At 43.8% G+C, this 18,674-nt stretch overlaps 1 protein-coding gene across 2 annotated transcripts in view; it reads left to right on the top strand.

Moving 5' to 3' along the window:
• The window catches only part of LOC144173271 (uncharacterized), a 44,846-nt gene that overhangs the window by 14,710 nt on the left and 11,462 nt on the right, over window positions 1-18,674 (top strand). For both annotated transcript variants that reach the window (XR_013323213.1, XM_077701758.1), the window contains exons 2-5: window positions 10,481-10,544; window positions 11,845-11,930; window positions 12,979-13,071; window positions 14,824-14,883. Coding sequence is in view for 1 of the 2 variants with exons in the window: in XM_077701758.1 (XP_077557884.1) it covers window positions 10,481-10,544; window positions 11,845-11,930; window positions 12,979-13,071; window positions 14,824-14,883 (303 nt within the window). In the remaining variant the exon portion in view is untranslated. The remainder of the gene's footprint in view (window positions 1-10,480; window positions 10,545-11,844; window positions 11,931-12,978; window positions 13,072-14,823; window positions 14,884-18,674) is intronic.

Genomic DNA, 18,674 nt, shown 5'->3' with positions numbered 1-18,674 from the left:
GATTAATTAAAATTTATGTTTTCTTTCCCCCTGCGGGTCAGCGCATTAAATTTAGTGGCTAATTAAAATACGAACCTGCTATTTGCAATATACTTACCACGGTATCGGCTTTCCCGGTCGTTGCTACCTCACATTCGCGTATTGCTTTTCAATATGCACGCAAATTGCTTACAATTTGACAAAGCCATCTTTCAAGAAGAGAGATGGACAATTACCGAACGTACTTTTATAATGCGCGTAAATATAGGAGGAGATTCTGACCTTCTCCGAGGCTAATTACTACCCGTACGTGGATTTAACGCACCAGCAACCTGTGATACATTTAAAACGCGAGAAAAAGCGAAGTATTCAGCACAGAGCAGGAAATATTTCGATAAAATCTCAGAAACGGACAGTGATCTTTTCACACGGTGAACTACAGAGCCAGAAAGCAGCCCCCTTGCCTCCCCCCATTTTTTATAGTGAAGTCAGTCGGGTCACACAAAAAGCAAAGCTTCCATCAGTAGCACTTTGTGATTTTTAACCGCATAAACAAAGATAGAATTCTTAGTGCAGATGACCGTTGGTGTAGCGAAGAGAAAACCGCCATTAAACATGGCCGATAATGATTAACGCTTATGGTTCCAGACTCCCTGTCCCAAAGCAATTTAATTTTAATTACTTTAGGGTGCTTTGAGTTCCCCACATTATTTTGGGCAGCTGTTGGTGTAGTCATTTAGTAAATACCTCATAATAATGTGGTATTCATTATTAACGACTTCCTGAAGCGTCAACAACCGACTCATTCGTTCATATATTTGCTTATCTACAAAATACTGTCGGCAGATATTTGGCTGTAAAGGAAGGATTAGTTCCTCTCCTTAAAAAAACAAACAAATCAGACGCATGCCGAGCAGCAATGTAGCGAAAAAGTTGGATCAAAAACGATTAAAAGCTTTGAATAGTTACGCCGAGGAAAATTCACTCGCCGAGAGAGATAAAAACGTTTATTTATCTTAAAGAAAGAGCGAAAGCGGTCAGCCTCCCAAGTCCAGGAGGCCGCGAGCCGGCGCTGATTCCAGTGCCCGGTTGACCAGAGCTTGTTGTTGCTCCGGAGCCGAGCTGGTCAGCGGAGACTCCCACTGTTCAGGTGATGGGTTGAGGAGGGGTTTAGGACTGTCTGGGCAAGAGTGCACCAAGTGGTAGGTAGTGAGAGGGAGGTTGCAAGTGCGGCAGTCGTGTTGGAAGAGTGATGGAGAAATGTGGGAGAGAACCGTGTGGTTAAAGTAAGTACCGGTCTGTAGCCGGCGCCAGATATGAGACTGTCGCTGGCTGAGCGTAGTGTGGGGCGGGGAATAGATCCTTCTGGAGTGCAGGTAGTGGGATAGGATGGCATTGAATGTAGGATCGAGGGGTGTTAGAGGGGGAATTGTGGTGCCCGGGCCGCTCGTGGCATCTTGCCTTAAGGATGGGAATGCCCGGAAGTGCAGATCGCGGGCGGCAGCGTGAGCTGCCTCGTACCCGGCAAGGCCCGAATGACCCGGGGTCTATACGATGGCGATTTCAAGATCTTCGGGCAAGGTCCAGAGGAGACGAAGGGCGCTTGCCGGTACCCTGCCGTACTGATACAGCCGGCAGGCCTGTTGGGAATCGGTGATAATTGTGAGTTGTGGTTGGTTCTGGTGGGTAGTTGCAGCATGTGCAATCGCGATGGCCTCAGCCGCAGTGGGTGATAGATTACAATAAGATGCTGCTGTAGTAACCTCACCTTGCGGAGTAAGGGCAACAATTGTGGTTCTTCATGATCGGGGGTGCTGTGCAATGTCCGTGTACCGAACTTGATGGTCTTCGGAGTATTTTCTGGCCAGATGACGAACGCGAGCTTCTCTGCGGCCCTTGTTGAAAATCGGGTGCATGTGGCGGGGTATGGGGGCTACCTGGATCTTGCATCGTCTGTTAGGCGGGATCGGGTGCGGGGCGTTGTTGGAATAGGGAGGTTCTCTCTCTATAAGTCGGAGTACTCTCCTGCCTGGTGAAAATAATTTTCGAAATATTCGTCTTCGGCTACGAATACATTGTAGTCATTCTGTGCGTGAAAACAGCGGATTGTCAATAAAAGCGTCATTTATCTACAGCGGGTCTGCGCTGGTGAATATTTTGTAAGAAAATTTAACAATTAAAAGCCCACCAGGATTTCATTACCCGCGATCGCCAATACATTTCTTTCACTTAAAAAACTTCCCAAACAATTGCGGGGGTCGTTATGTGTATAAACTTCCAGATAATAAAAGAAATCAACCACACAAGTCTGAATTTGCGGGAACACTCACCGGTAATTTGATTAGTATAGTATCAGCGGTATGGCTGGTTCAAGGTGTTTCAGTCGCATAGCTGGTCTCTATTTCACTTGCGATAAGAGGTCGCCACGATAAGCGGTCCTACTATTTACTCTGAAAAATAAATATCAAATCATTCATGATTTTCTTTAAAAGACAGTGTAAGTTTGTCGCAAAAAATTGTGGCAGAAGCCCTAATGCCAGAAACATACATTTCGGTTACGCTTGTATTGTCGGGCATACGTCCAGACGCGTTTTAGTCCTACGGCAAAATCATCTGTCGCCAGAGTAGATGCCGAGACAATTGGGCCACTTTGGCGAATAACAACTGCAAGCCGATACGCTTTGAAAACGGAAAGGAAGGGATGTTTAGGAAATTTTTCTCCTTTTGTTTTGATTTTTACATATATTTAGAGAGCGCTGTACCCTTGAGAAATTGAAAAGCGGTGTTCTAGTAGCAAGAAGCGAACAAGAAGACGTGTTTGTGGCCGTTCAAATCCCTCGCTCGAGCTAAAAGTCGCCGTCAATCCGATTACAGTGGGAGTGGACCCCCCCTCCCCCTCTTTGCCACCGTAGTGTGTGCTGGCGCTACTCGACAAATGGCCTGACGCGTCTCAGCCCAAACATAGATGGTTTCAAAGGTAACAACAGTCTGGCGTCTGAGATTGCTGGCGAAAAGGAGACCGCAGACCAATAAATGGAAAACGAATTGGTCAAAAGGCTGCGTCTTAGGCCATATCAGAACCACAGTGCACAGACGGCGGTGTATGGCACTTTATACTTGTACTGTACCACACAAATTGGGCGCCGTCCTTGGGCTGCTCGGTTTAAACGACTTCGCCGACTGCGGGTTCCTTGTTTTGCTTGGTCGTTTCCTTAAGGGGACACACATGCCAGTGAAAGCTTATTTTTTGGCGAGCGATACGACTTGTATGAGGTTTTCTCCCAACGCTTAGCGTTAGGGGCCCCACTTATCTGAAAAGCCAGCGTTGTAGGCTGCGTTGACTTAGAGTGACTTCGGCTCCGCCCATTGAAAACTCAACAGATGGCGTGCTAGCACGAGCGGAAAGTTTTAACCTTTCGGATGTTTTTATACGATGCGAATGGGCCTGATAACGCCATCACGTTCCACGCTTAAAGGCGAAGCTTAGGAACCCTCCAATTTGTTTCCCGGTAAATACTGGAGACACTTTTCAAGATCACGCAACGTTTAACTGGTCAGTTTAATGGCAATACAAATAAGCCTTGCCTATATATATATTACCGCCGCACGGCGAGGATTTAGATATGAAGAGCATCCGAGATATTTATGTTTTAGCCTAACTGGTGTCCAGTGCTACAGGTGTTGGCATAGGAGAAAATAGCAGCACCGTGCGACATCCACCTCGAATTGCTTGTTTAAACACGCCTAGCGAAAAAACCTAGCGAAAAAAATAAGCGTTTCGTAAGTAGGAGCATTTTGTAATGCCAACTTTGGGCTTCTGACGCAACAGGCACGTGGTAATCCATAGACTTTAAAAGCGACGCTTTGTGTAATTCGCCTATCATAGATGTCAGACAATGTGCACGCTTAAAATTGTAAGGAAAGTTGCGACAATGGTGTAAAGCGTTTTGTAAAGCTCGAGCTGGGATTTAATTGTCTTTGCTTCTACGAAAAAAAGCTCAAGGGCTCGCAGGAAAAGAGCTTACGGGTCAGTTTGCAGCTGCGCTCGAATAAGCCGATGTCATAAGGCAATTTGCTAACAAAATTTTCTGCAAAAAGTGGTTCGTGTAAAGAGTGCTGGGCGTCGACACCAAAATTCCATTAAAGAAGATAAAAGAGAAAATGCAATGTCTCGGCTTTAATAGCTAAACTTTCATGCGAATTGTCCCTGCCTCGACAGGTTTCACTTAGACGTCGTTTAGAGCATGGTGTTCGAACCCACTGCGTTCGAACCCACTGCAACACGAACCCCACTCACCTTGCAAGAAGTGTTTCTTTAAGTAATTGCTCGCCCAAACAAACATCCTAGTTCAGTTATACAGATGTCTCACCTCCGCATTTAATAAAATTGCTCCGCTTTGTTTAACGAAAACGTCTGTCCTCGCAATCGAAATGGTCTTTCACGAGGCATCTGCAATGTACAAACGAGAAGTGCACTCGGGTTTTAAAGTCTTCGCCACATAAACGGTGTTCCTCCGCTCCATGGTTCTTACGGGCCTCCACCTTCCCTGCCCTCAGTGCACGTCTTGTTCCCGTTGTGTTGCTTGTGTTGAAGGTGGTGTGAGTGCTTAGTTTGAAAAGTATGCATGGTAGCAACAAAGCGTGTCGTCCTTCGAAGCATCTGCTGACACTTTCCATTCTCCACGCCGTGTGCAGCCCTGTGTCGTCATTGCTTTTGCGCCTGATTTCCTTCACCCCGACCAATGATATTCTTTCCTACATCGCCCTGACTCGGTGCACCGTATCGTGTTAGACAGACAGGTGTAAAGTGGATTGAAGAAAAGGTTTCCCTTTAAACCGTGAGCTGGATTTCGGAAATGTAGAAACGAGATGTAGAACAACAAACATGGAGTGACGGTTTAAACAGCCTGTCAATTTGTTTAAAAATCACCGCACCCGTCTCAGTCAACGCTTACAGCCATATCTGTACAATTTAGTCCGTGACAACTTTTAAGAACGCAGTGTTTAGTTGTTTGGAAGTAACATACTATGTATAAATGACGCGCCAAATGCAGACAATGGTGGGTGGGCTGTTATCAAGATTGAAATAGCCCTTTCTTTTGTTTTCTTTCATTTTTTGTACACTTACCTCTTGACACTTACCTGCCCGAAGCTGGCTTTGAATTCCCTTTTAATAACGCTTACGACGCCAGAGTTTTTCTATAGGAGCCCTTAGCCTCCCAGTAATGGCCAAAAAAGATTCAAAATATTTTTACTTTCATGCCCAAGTAAGGCTTACTTTTCCGCAAGCCGTGCTCCTCGCCCAAGGTTTGTAGAAGGTCACGAAATATCCTGTTTGGACAGCAATAAGGTCAGTAAAGCCACAGCATGGCACTGCAATTTTCGGGTAAACAAATCCCACACGTGGAAGTTTCGTTGTCCGGCCTACGTCCTGACGTTGTCGACCACAACAGAGTTAGAGTACAATCAGAGTTTTCGCCCCTCCAAGTAAATGTCATCGGTCGAAAGTGGTCACGTCACCATTTATCCGGCTCGTAATCCGATACATGTGCTCAACGCTTGTCAACTGTAACTTCAAGGTTGTTTTTCGAGAGTTGTCGTGGTACAGAGATATAACGGGAGATGGACACGCATGATGCTGACGGTCCAGTACTCACAGTTTCAACTGCTTAAAGCATTATTGATAAACTTGTACGTTGGAGTCTCTCGGAGGGGTACGAATGTTTCTTCGTGAGCTCATCCAAGGGACACATTCCGCCTACGAGGGCCACGTTTAAACGTATATCGCCGTGCTCCTGATTCCCTGTTAAAGCGAGCTGTGCTGGCTGAACTTTTGCTGCAGAGTTTTCCGCTTTAGTGTAGAAAGCTTGGGAAGCAGGGTTAGAATACCGCAAGCACCGGTTCTGTTTTATGATTTGTTGTGCTCTCAACAAAAAATATTTTATCCCGCGTGTACTCTATTTATGAAACCTTTGTTCAGTACAAGCGGCATTTCGGGTGGTTTTGTACCGTTTAGTCAGTTTCAGCTACCGTTTTCGTAAGTCTTCGTGTTTTAGTTCACTTTATGTTAGTTTCCGCTATTCTATAACGTATACCATGGTGATCAACCGTCTTAAGGGGGTGTATGGTTACCATTTTTTTCAATCTCAGGCGATTTGTCTCCTTTGGTCTTCTTCAGCTTTCCGTATAGGTCAGTGATTGGGTTTCTATTATTTTTTACTGACGCGCATTACTTGTGCACGTTATTTTGTACGTTTATTACTCACTTTATTTTTATAATTGTGGTTGTGTTGTCTCTTTTAGATTCATGTTTCTTGTCATTTATGGCCTTGCGAGAATTGGGCGGGTTCTACGGTGCATGAAACGTTACAGCTGGCTGAGATAACTGGAGACTGTGCTAGCCAGGGTTCGCATATACTCCACCCGGACCCTGCTGTGGCTAGCGGAAATTCTCCATTGTCGCTCCCTTCGCCGAAGTCTGCACAAGCCGATATCTTTCTGCTTTTCGTCTCTATTCTCTCGTGTGCGTACGTCAGCCTTCCTCAATGGTCTTTTGCGGTCTCTTGATGCCTTTTTTGCAAAGCGTGCTGTACCAGAAACCATGCAGCATACCTCCGCTGTGCATCCAATGTAACGTAAGAGTGTTAGGACCTTTAACGGTATCCCTACAGGTTTCCTCGGCTGATCGCGCTCTTTTTCCCCCTGAAGGCCAGAGCTTTTTATCTCATGCGTTGAACTTCTGCGTTTTCTTCACAGCATTGGTGCCGAGTTTAGGCATTCCTTCTTCCACACCTTGTTGTTTTACGTGTAAAATTACATTTTCAGTTCCCTGTGATTTTGCCACGTTATTGGGATAGAGTGATGTGAATTCATGGTTGCTGGGATGAAGCAGTTTTGCGGGGTTTTTAATTTTGATCAAAGAAGCAAAGCTCTTGATAAAAAATTACTCCCACTTCCCCTCGCGGGAACCCCGGTGTAGATGCGACGCATAGGGGTTCCGTTGTGGTTTCCGTTAGGTTGATTCTCGCATCGCGTGAAACGTGCCGTGAGCCCCCTGCCGCGGCTTTGACGCAACACAATCCAACGCAATCCACTTTAATCCAATCCAATCCAATCCAATCCAATCCAAGCCAAGCCAATCCAATCGAATCCAATCCAATGCCCCTCGCGAGAGAGAGTTCCCTATCAGAGAGGAGAGGGGGTGAGTGGCAGAGAGCGCAGCTCGCGCGGCGAGGAGAATGGGGGAGGGGTGTGGACGGGCAACGACGCCGTATGGAGGGACAAGGCGAGTGAATGAGATGCAGTCGCATCTAAAACACAGTTGCAAAATAATTTTTGTCAGATGTAGAGTCCTTCCATAATGCGTGCTGTACCCCAGAAGTTGGTGTTCGCCCGTTCTAAATCCACCAAAATGCTTGCTCTGCTTATGATGCAACATGTACACAAGCACGTGGTCAGGCTAGGAACCAGACATCTAACGAAATTACCTTTATGTTTGCTAGACATTTCAGGGACGGGATATCTCTTAACACGTAACTTCTATCGCGAGAAACGACTGTTTAAGGGTTTCATTGTCAGTTTGAAGCATCTTTTATGAAGGAGTTGATAATAATGGTATGAAAATTAACGACATCCTAAAACTTTTATGACGCAGTACACACAAGGACAACAGTCCCCATTGAACTATCGTCCGATTTCATTAACATCTCAATCATGTAAACTCCATGAACATAAAATCTTTAGTCATATTATGGAATTTCTTGCAAGTAACAGTATTTTGTGTGATATCCAGCAGGGTTTCCGTCGCCGATTTAGCAAAACCACTGAGCTTGTTGAATTTCCCCGTGACATTGCCTAAGCTTTTGAGAAGGGAAACCAAATAGATGCAATTTTGATAGACTTATCCAAGGCACTTGACATTGTCACCCACTGAACACTTCTTCATAAGCTTCGCCTTATACTTAATAACTCTGCCTTAGTTTAATGGATTGCTAGCTTTTTACGTGATCGCTCCCAGTATGTTTCATTCTATTGCTGTAGCTCATCTGTAGTGAATGTGTCGTCCGGTGTTCCCCAGGGTACGGTCCTCGGGACAGTTTTGTTTGTATTGTATATGAATGACCTGCCAAGTTACGTATCCACAAAGAAGCGCTTCTATGAGGATGACTGCGTTGTATACAACCTGATTAACACCAATAATGACCATATTTTCCTTAACAATTACTTTACACAATTTTTCAGCTGGTCCGACAATTGGCAAATGGTTATAAACTTTACAAAAACAGTAACTTTGTCCTTCAGTACACGTCGTTCTGTTTGTTTGTTTAATTATTCGTTCAGTGGTTCATCCCTACAGCGGGTGTCTTAATATACGTACCTAGGAGTCATCTTCCCACTCACCTCGTCATGGTCTAAGCGTAATTGAATATACATGCAACAAAGAACTTAAAAATCACGCTACCCAAATCGTACATTACCCGAAGCTCCCCTTGAAACAAAATTGCTAACAAATAAATCGCTCATATGAACCATCCCAGAATACGTGCGCACCATCTGGAACTATTATAAAATATCTGAAATTAACATTCTTGAATCAGTTAAAAAAAAATCCATCCGTTTCATTTGCCGCGGTTTCGATTGGAGCTTTTTACCGTTATCCAACCTTGCCACACTGGAATTACACCTCGTGTCGGAACACCGCGTTCGCGAATGGCTTAAAATTTTGCATATTCTCATTCATACTCCATGATTTTTATTAGAGAACAACTATCTGTGTCAACTGAAATGTACAAGAAATAGCCACAAGCTTAACCTTGCAGATATTCAACCGCATACGTATTTGTTTATTTAAAATACCTTACACGCACTGAAAGGGCATTGAGTAAGTGTGGTGAAAAGAAAAAGAGTGCAAAATTAAAAAGAATTCTATAAGGCACGCAAAAAATACTTATCTAGGCGAACGTATAGTACAAAGATAACAAGTACTCTACATTGCGCTAACAGAGAACAACAAAAAGAAACTGCGAAGACAATTCTTTGTGTCACTGCAAAGCTAGAAGCATGTGCGCGTATGCGAGCGGGCAGAAAAAAACGACTAAAGCAACCCCCACCCGCTTTCATTTCAGTTTGCTAGGAGGGCAGGGGACACGCCTAGTGGGTAGTTTGTACCAACGGTGAGCTAGTATCGGCTCTTTATTGAATGACCCCCGTGGGTTCCTCTCTCAGGGGCAAACTAAATTAACATAAAAATTTAACAGAGCCAAGTTTTTCTCAAAGAAAATACGTAAACACTGAAAGGAACCCGAAATCCGACAAATAACTAGTTTTAAGCACCAAGGTTGCGTTCAGCTCATAGGAAAGCTATTCTGTTTACGGATGTATTAAATTACGGAGGTATTAAAAAAAATCTTCGGTTGGGACACGCCTAGTGGGTAGTTTGTACCAACGGTGAGCTAGTATCGGCTCTTTATTGACTGACCCCCGTGGGTTCCTCTCTCAGGGGCAAACTAAATTAACATAAAGATTTAACCGAGCCAAGTTTTTCTCTAAGAAAATACGTAAACACTGAAAGGAACCCGAAATCCGACAAATAACTAGTTTTAAGCACCAAGGCTGCGTTCAGCTCATAGGAAAGCTATGCTGTTTACGGATGTATTAAATTACGGAGGTATTAAAAAAAATCTTCGGTTTATCTGCTCGGAGAGGCTGCAGGGAATGCGGGAGGGTTCGTGAAATCGCTGTAACTAAGCTCGCCTTCAATGATAGAACAAGGATCAAAAGTAATGTTTTATCGCCGCAGGCACTAAGTTTGGTCGTTAGTAAATATGGGGTCACTCAGGGCTCTCTGTCTGAGATTGCCTCGGAAACAAAAAAGAAAAATGTCATTCCCGTTCGAAGAAATTGAGTTAGGTTTACCGGTTGCTGTGCCAATGTTCTGAGTTGAATTTGTGTTTTCTCTGTCGCTTTCAGCCTCACGTACGGAATGTATAGCGGTTACTGTTGTTGGTATTGTGTTCCGAACATCTCTGATCGGGAGATAAGTGACAACAGGTGTATCGTCTGTTTTCTGTTTATTTAAACTCATAGAAAACTGGTATTGGCTTCGCCGTAGCAACATGTCACCATAGCTTCGTGCTTAATTAGTGAAGTATGACGTACAATACAAATTTTTTCTTCAAATACATTTTACTGCTTCAGTGTCGACATACGTTTTGAATCTAGACTCGGGCACTTTACAAAATGATTTGATACTTGTTTTTATACCGTTTTAGCCCACTCACTCACTCACTCACTCACTCACTCACTCACTCACTCACTCACTCACTCACTCACTCACTCACTCACTCACTCACTCACTCACTCACTCACTCACTCACTCACTCACTCACTCACTCACTCACTCACTCACTCACTCACTCACTCACCTGCCGCATTTGCAAAAAAGTTCTCCCTTTGGGTGTGTCGGACTAAAAGGCATATAAAAATTTCCTTCTTGTTGCAGATTTTCTACACGATGTTGGTGGTCACGGGAATCTTCCATGTTAACTCAGTGCTCCATTCTTCAGGTAAGCACTCTTTGAATGATAACACACTGTTATTTATCGTGCTTGAGTGTCATTCCGTATTTTCCATTTGGTAAATAGTATTACGAAACGGAATAAATCTTTTCGCCGAACTTGTTGAATTCGCATGAGTTGTGACGCTTTGACAGTTGAATTGTAAAAATAATTTGGGGAGTATAATCCTGGGAGACGTCCCATTAATATATTGAGCGGGGTCCTTGAACTAAAATAAATAATTGGGATAATTTTCTTATTTGCTATTTGCGAATTCGTCGTACCAATTGCCTGGACAAAGGATGGGGGCTGCTTTTGGTCAGTTTTCTCCCTAGAGTAAGGGCCCTCATCCTGACATTTAAAGGAACACTGAAGTCAAAAACTAAATTGCTCTAGATCGACAGATTAGCTCACCGAGAAGACAAATATACCACTATTACGCAGTAGCTTTCTTAAAAATACGGCATAAAATAGCGGAAGCGTGAAGACAGGGGCGGCAGTGACAAGTTATACCGCAACACTTGCGCCGAAAGTGTTTTAAACGTCTGGCGCGCGCATCATATTTCCTGTATGCTGCTGGGTGGCGCCAATCATCCATACTTGTGGCAGCGGTACCGTTTTTTGTTGAAGCATGCCAGGAGCGCCCGAGTGGTTGGTTCGACGCCAACGTTCGCGGGGTTTCAAAAGGACAATATGTTTTTCGTCTACAAAGCCTCAATACTGGTCACGGGTAGCGTGACGAAACGTTTTGATTAGTGGCGCGGAGCAGCAGAGGGCGTGGATGTTCGGGAAATCACAACTGATTTGCCCGAAACTGATCAAACCCCTCGGTACGTGGTAGTGTTGTATTCAGTTCCTTCTATACTGCTATGCATCACCACTGCCTCACTTGCTACCAGTTTATCGTGACGCAAACAGCGGCTGCAGTCGCTACTTGCGTCACGTTTGGACAGTGTCTGCTTAGCGATTTTTCAGCTGTTAAAGCGTCTTGCGGCACCGAACCAACGCTAAAATGACTATGGGAAGGTCAGACTTTGGTTTGAAACCATCTGCTGGATGGCTTCAGTTTCCCGCTAATAAAGTATTAGACCCCAATGAGCTTTTTGTGAGATATTATTTCAATTTTGAAGAAGTTCTTCTCTTTATGTTTGGCGCGTTTGCATTCCACCTCTCCCTGCTTGCCAGCCGTGCTAGCTGCTTTCTCCCGCCTCTAAAGCAATTTACTTTTGACGCGCTATGCTGATGTGAAAGTGGAAGCCTATCCATCCTTTTACTGGTTCAGCTATAGCGGTAGACCTTGTTCTTTCAGTGGGGTTCACGCTGATTCTCCTACTCCTCATCTTCTCCGGATTATGCGTCATTTTCTCTGTTGTCCTTCTACTCGGACTGTTCCTGGTAAGTGAATGAGCAGCAACCCTATACTGCGCAACACAGTTTGTAACTTTAATTACGGAGAATACTGACAATAGTCTAAGCGTCTTCGCCACACTTCGAGTACCGAAAACGTACCCACCGGGGTGAGAGTGATCTCATTGTGTCCTTCACTGGGCTGTAATCCTACCAAAGCTTATACATCACCTTGAAAGTGTTAGCACGATATCTGTAGTGTCAAGGGTCTTTCGCGCAGCCAATCTGGTCCTGTTTATACCTGTAGATTTGTCTTTTACTCCTTTCATGCGAAAGCATTGTATTATTTGTTAGGTGAAAATTTTGGCGACATCGCCGTTGTAGTAACGAAGTAAATAAATGGCGAATAAAAAGGCCTATGGCGTATGAACAAAAAAAAACAGATCCAAGTATGGTGGGATTGGCGCAACATTTCTCAGTGACCTCCTGCAAATTATCGTAAGTAATTGAAATAAAAAGGAAATTGTACAACTGGTTCTGTGCGGGAGTGTTATCCGGGACCCTCCGGACGCCAGACCAGATATGCGGCTCTGGGTGGCATGCACCTTGTGTATGGGTCGTCGCCTTCACCTTAAACGTGCCTTAGAAACTCATTCTGAGGCTTCCCTGAGTTATCTCACCGGAGGCAACTTACTGAAAAGCAGTAATCAGGTGCGGGGCTAAATGCACTTCGCAAATGTTTTGTTTGCTTGGCACGCAATTGCAACGCCCTAATGTGGAATCCACAAAATACTTACTATCGTACGGTGCTGCTTTACGGTACCGCCCACTTGGTTAGGTAGTCTTGATTTCGACAAAAACGTAACGGCTGGGCGTTCCTGGGCAGTCTTCGGGACCAAAAAGTATTGTAAAATAAAAATTCCCAGTAAACAATTTTTTTGATGGGAGCTCCCTGAGACCCTTAGCGTAGAATATATTATTACATGAGCCACCAAGCTTGTGGTAAAGTTAAATATCATTTTATGACTGCTTTCCCTTTGGTTTTCACAATTTATTATTGCATCTAAACGCTTCCTTGTGTGATTCCCTTTTTCAGGATAACCGCCTTTTACTTATTCCTTGGCTAAGCGTCGTTTCAATGACGACACTACTAGATGTCGTCTTGTCCGTGTACTTCGTCGTCGACTTGGTAAGTTGCCCCGCAATAGTTCTATTTTTCTGTCATTTTTGGAGCAAGGAGCTCAAAAATGTTTAACTACATCGTTCCCTCACTGTTTTCTGAGGGTGCATTTAAATATGCTGTCGTTTCTAGTAACAGTATTCTATTAATGATACCTAACAGAATACATATCTTTTTACTTAAACCAGTGTCATTTAAAGCACTGTAGGACTCTAATTAAGCATTAGTATTCTGGTTATTACTCTATCCTGCACGTTTGCTTTTGCACAAGTCGCATAATGGTCAGCTCTTGATATAATTTTGAAGGTATTTTTAAGTAAAACATATTTTCTACATTACGAGCGAAAATATCAAATCTAATGGGTATCTTTAATGCACAGGAATCTTTAATGCAACCGAAGATCTTGTCACATGGTCTTGGGTGCTTTTCGTTTCCATCAAAAAGGCAGCCGCAATGGTTGGATCCAACTCGCTTCCTCGGGCTCAGCAGCCCGATGCCATAGCCACACACCACTGCGGCTCGTGGTTTTAAACTCAATGGTAATAATTTTTAGAAAACGCGCTTTAAAATGAACAGAAGTTTACGGTTACCCATACCAGAAAGTTCTTGGCTGGTAATGAAGATGAAGATTAGGTATTAGTGGAGTAACGAAACCTCATCCAAAAATGCCGTACCAACAGAGTGTGTATATACCCTTTTTATAGAAGTCTGCAGGATTGCAGGAAGTTACGGTCCCACTTTCTCGTATAACACATCTGACTCTTCAGCGGACACAAAACCATAACTGTGGTGTGGCTTCAGCACAGAACGCCTTTGAATGTGTTGAAGGCAATGCAAGAAACAAGCGTTAGTAGCTCTTTGTAACGAGTATTCAAGTTTTGTTGACTTGTACCGTAACCAAATGTCGCAGAGACGAGATGGTGCTATAGCGTCAGCTATGATGTTCAGGAAGGATGGGGAAAATGATGTAGGGGCTCCATTCCCAAAGGTAAACAGCTAATCTTTAGTGTTTCGAGCAGTCGTAGAGGAACTCGGATGGGAAGACACTGAGATAAGTGGGGATAGCGTTTGGTGGAGTCTTTGATTTCAATTGATACGACCCTGGTATATCTTTTACAAAATTGAAAAATAACAAAATTCACCCGCCCAGGCGCACACTTATTGCAAACGCACCTTTACGCCTATACATGTCTTGCTAAACTGCTGCATCTCTGGCACCTGGTGTGCTCCTCTTGATTAAACTTCGGGGTGCCTCACGCGCTGACATAAAACAAGGTTTGAGAATCATTTTCGTTGTTTTCCTCTCATCGAGGCCAATTACAAACGGACCCTCTAGTGTTTACATCGAAACATCGTTATGATTGCTTGGATGCGCAAGGGAGGACTCCTAATGCCGACAGAAGCCCAGAATAGTATTTGTGTTAGAAAATTTGAGGTACAAATTTTTCACGAGTGCACCTGCATTCTGCATTTTCTGGTTGAAGTTCAAATAGGGATGACGAGCTCTGGGGCAATATTTTGCAATAAGCTATATAATTTGGTAGTGAACAACGTGCCCTTCTCCCAGACCTACTACGGGACTAAGTCAGTGTTTCCGCATGTTATTGCATTTAGGATTTTTTTTTAGTAATGAAGGAGTAAGCAGAACTTCTTGTTTTTTGTATTGCCAGTCATAATAAGAAAGCGGAGCAAACGTTTTAAACCACTTCTCGACACGACTTTGCTGTGCATTGTCTGATGTTTTTTTTTTTCTTTTTCAGCGCATTGACCCTTTCGTAGTCGTCATGTACGTGGTAGACTACACGCTGTGCTCCGTCAACGTAAGTATGTTCAATTTCCTTTTACTTCTTATGTAAGGCAACGTTTATTCTGTCTGTAAATGGAAAAGTTTGCCGTTCTGCTACCTTGTTTTGAATGTCGTTTGGTTGCACCCAGAAAAGCTTTGGCTTACAGTCGTTCCTAACTGTATCACCAAAAGGCAGGTCTTGTCTGGTAATTGGTTTGAAATTTTGGAATGATTTCACTGACGTTTTTTTTTGTAAAATAAAACGTCAGGTAAAATCATTCCGGTGGAGAGCACATGTCAGACAATATTGTCCTAGTTAACGAATAGTTTGCGAAAAAGACAAACGCAAATAGGACTAGTGTGTTCTGAATTAACATAATTCATATATATATTGTGCAACGTTTGGCATAGAGTTGATTTAGCAATAGCTATTGCAAGAACAGGCAAAAAGAGCTGAGCCAAGAAACAGAGACCTCGCGATTTTTTGGCCCATGCACCCAAAATGAGTAATAACGAGTCGTGCTTATCGTACTTCGCAATTTTTCTAATCCTTACCAGCGTTTAATTCTCGGGAGCCGAAGTTCCAAAAATTTCTGGTTAGGTCAGAAATTTCCTCATCGCGTTTCGTTAGTTGACATCTTAAAGTATAACTTTCCGTTACTTGGTATTAGCATAGTATTACTCAGTGCTTGGCTAAAAGGCTGTCCAGGAGAAAGGCAATAAGAAGTATTTTTTTTATCTACGCCCGCGGGAACAGTCAGAGGCGCACAATATACAATGCAGACGTGTTTTGAAGGCAACTTGGTATAATAGCAAAAAGAGAACTTCAAACTCCAACCAGAACCCGAGCTTCGTCGACATGAGTGCACATACGTAGTTACGTTTACCTTTGCGCTCAGGTTTTCAGTCGGAGGGATAGTGTTTAGGTAACCGCAGGAAGCAAAACGAAGTGGAGTTTGTTTTGAGCCCTGTTCGTAATAATCACGCAATGAGCAGCATACTCTTGAGTGGACTCCTAAATTGGCAATTAATAACATTTTTGTATAAAAACTGGAAACAGGTCAGGAAGAATGACACGCAAATACTAGTTGTTTTGCAACACCCTTGCCAAAAAACTAGCGTTGAGTGCATTGGCTTCAATGTCGGTGTCTTTTTCCTTAAACTGGCGTGTTGATTTTTAAAATTTTGAAAACACTTGTACGAGCGTTATTACCTTTAGGCACCAGTGACCGTATTGAAAAATTTTGTCAGGCTTCGCTAGGCACATATCGAGTTCTCTTTCTCCTAAGGTTAGGAAAATAGGCCCATAAAATATATATTGGCTACAAACAAAGCTCTGGATGGTACTTTCGCATCTTGGGCTCTTGGTCTTTTCCACCATTTATAATGCGTGCTGGCACATGACAACTCAAGCTTACGAGGTTGTTTTCATTAGCCTAATAGCTGAAAATACAGAAGGTTTAGAAGTTCACTCACAAAAAACGTGTAGAGCTCCAAGGGGGTTGCATTATTCTCCTGTTTCGTTCACTGCCCTCATTTGTTATTGCACTGCACTCATGGATATTTCATCGTGTCATATACTTTTCCTCAGCACATACTTCTAGCGCAATTACGCTAGAGCGGATGTTTACTACGTCGCGATCTTCCCCTTTGTTATTCAGCAAGTCTCAGGGCGTTGTCCTGCCTTCAGAAATGTGACGTCAAATGCAGAGCAGAATTTCTGTCGGGTTAGTGCGTAGTTCTCAAAAGCTGCCTCGAAACTTGCCCTTCCTAAGAGAGGCACGGACTTTATTGGTCTCTGACTGTTGTGCTTCCAGTGACTGAAGCCAGAATGAAGCTGGGTGATTGGGACGCAGCTCTTCGCTCCTATTACGCTAATGATTTCGTCTTGTCTTTAAACTACGTAGTGCCGTGAGCGCACGTTTAGAAGGCTGCGTCGTCATTTTTAATGATTGGTGGAACCCAGCCCTGAATACGGTTACACGAGGATAGAGCAGGACAACACACACGTACTTCATGTACGCATCCTCGTGCACGCGTCTTCAAGGCTGGGTTCTATGGTTCTTCAAGGTGTCTACCAACAGGCCCAGCAGCAACCTCTTCTCTATCATCATGCCGCTTTTTTCTATGGTCTCAGTCAGGTCTGCTTGTAACTTGGCCACGTAGTCGCTAAAAGAACACAACGAAGACGGACAGGTAGCCTGGCAAGCTGGCAGATAAGCGGACAGGAAGGCAGCCAGGCAGGAGCAAGCAAGTTGGCATTAAACGATAAATAATGAAGTGTTGATATTTTCGTCTTCGCACGGCTTGCATAAACACGAAGAAAGGAAAGACGAAACCCTAACGAAGTACTTGTCAGAAAATTTCTCATTCACCATTTATTTAGTCATGACGCGTAGAGTTGAATGTTTTGGCATTTCTTGAACAAGATTTTAGTAGCACACACTGAATTTTTTTTCGCGAGCATCTGCCGGTGACAGCAATTATATTTGCCAATGTTTGCGAAGGCTTAAAAAGGAGAATAAAGAATGTTTTCCGCTCGTAAGAGCTCTGCATGTTGAAAGAGGTACTGTCGTATATCGTCGCCTTCCGGCCCCCGGGATCCTTTTTCGCAGCAACAAACCCACAAAAAACTACTTAAACGTGTCAGCTTCAGCTCTCGAATGCTTTGTTATTCCCAGGTAGAATTTTTCGCTTAGATTGGCCAAGAAAATGTCACGTTTTTGTGTTTGGTTCTATATAAATATATATTTATCATTTGGTTTACACAGACAGACATATGGATGCACACGTACATACATACATACATACATACATACATACATACTTACATACATACATACATACATACATACATACATACATACATACATACATGCATACATACATACATATACACATATATATATATATATACACACACACACACATACACACACACATACATACATACATACATACATACATACATACATACATACATACGTATATACATAAATACAGCTCGAATACCTTCTATTTACTGCGCATCATCATCTTGTGCAGGTTGGGCAGGCGTCTCGCCTGGAGCTACATGCAGCGCTCCAGGCCTTACGCCAGTTTCTTTTACCTTCGGAGCACTTTAGGGGCCCGCCTTGTCATCGTAGCCCGTCCGCTGTCACGGTCCGCTGTCACGGTATCCCGCCGCATTACGCACCCAAACAGGGCCACACGGCGTCGCGCACCCAAGCAGAGGCTTCGAAAAGATACCCGCTTGTCCCTCCATTCAGCCTTCCGGCCAATATTTAACAGCATACTTGGACAAGCGCTTTATATAGTCATAACTACTCGAAACTCAGAAACAGTTGGCACTTGTCTTACGTTTCCCCATTATTTAGCGCAAAGAAAAACTGCAGGTTCATTTCTGGGAAAATATACGCAATTGTCCGGCAGCGTAGACGTCCATTTAGTTAGGAATGCTCGTTGGGTTGCTTTGTACCACAGTAGGCGAAAGAAAGTGGCCGCGAAGACAAAAACGATGCTTTCAAAATGGCGACGGAAGGCCTCAGAGCGTGCGAGATGGAAGCAAGCAGAGGAAGAACAGAACTGTCGCTAGTGCTGTTCGAAGCAGAAGGCGCACGAGCCCTCAGTAGGCCTAAAACGTGAATTGCATTGGACAAAACATCTCTTCAATTCATCAAGAGAGCAGTGAGACAGGGAAGGAAAGAGCGTAAAGGATGGTAGCACTAGCGAACAACGGTAGCACAGCCGCTGTGGCGAATGACTGCTCTGCACTTCCAGAAGCTTTCACGTTGAGTGGAACTGCTTTAATGTTTTAGTTTGGTT

Source organism: Haemaphysalis longicornis, unplaced genomic scaffold (genome assembly GCF_048455015.1).
Source record: "Haemaphysalis longicornis isolate Haplotype H1 unplaced genomic scaffold, Haemaphysalis longicornis Haplotype H1 scaffold_3, whole genome shotgun sequence".
Classification (NCBI taxonomy): Eukaryota; Metazoa; Arthropoda; class Arachnida; order Ixodida; family Ixodidae; genus Haemaphysalis; species Haemaphysalis longicornis.
The sequence above is the reverse complement of the archived record's forward strand: the minus strand, read 5'-3'. Positions and strand labels throughout refer to the sequence as shown.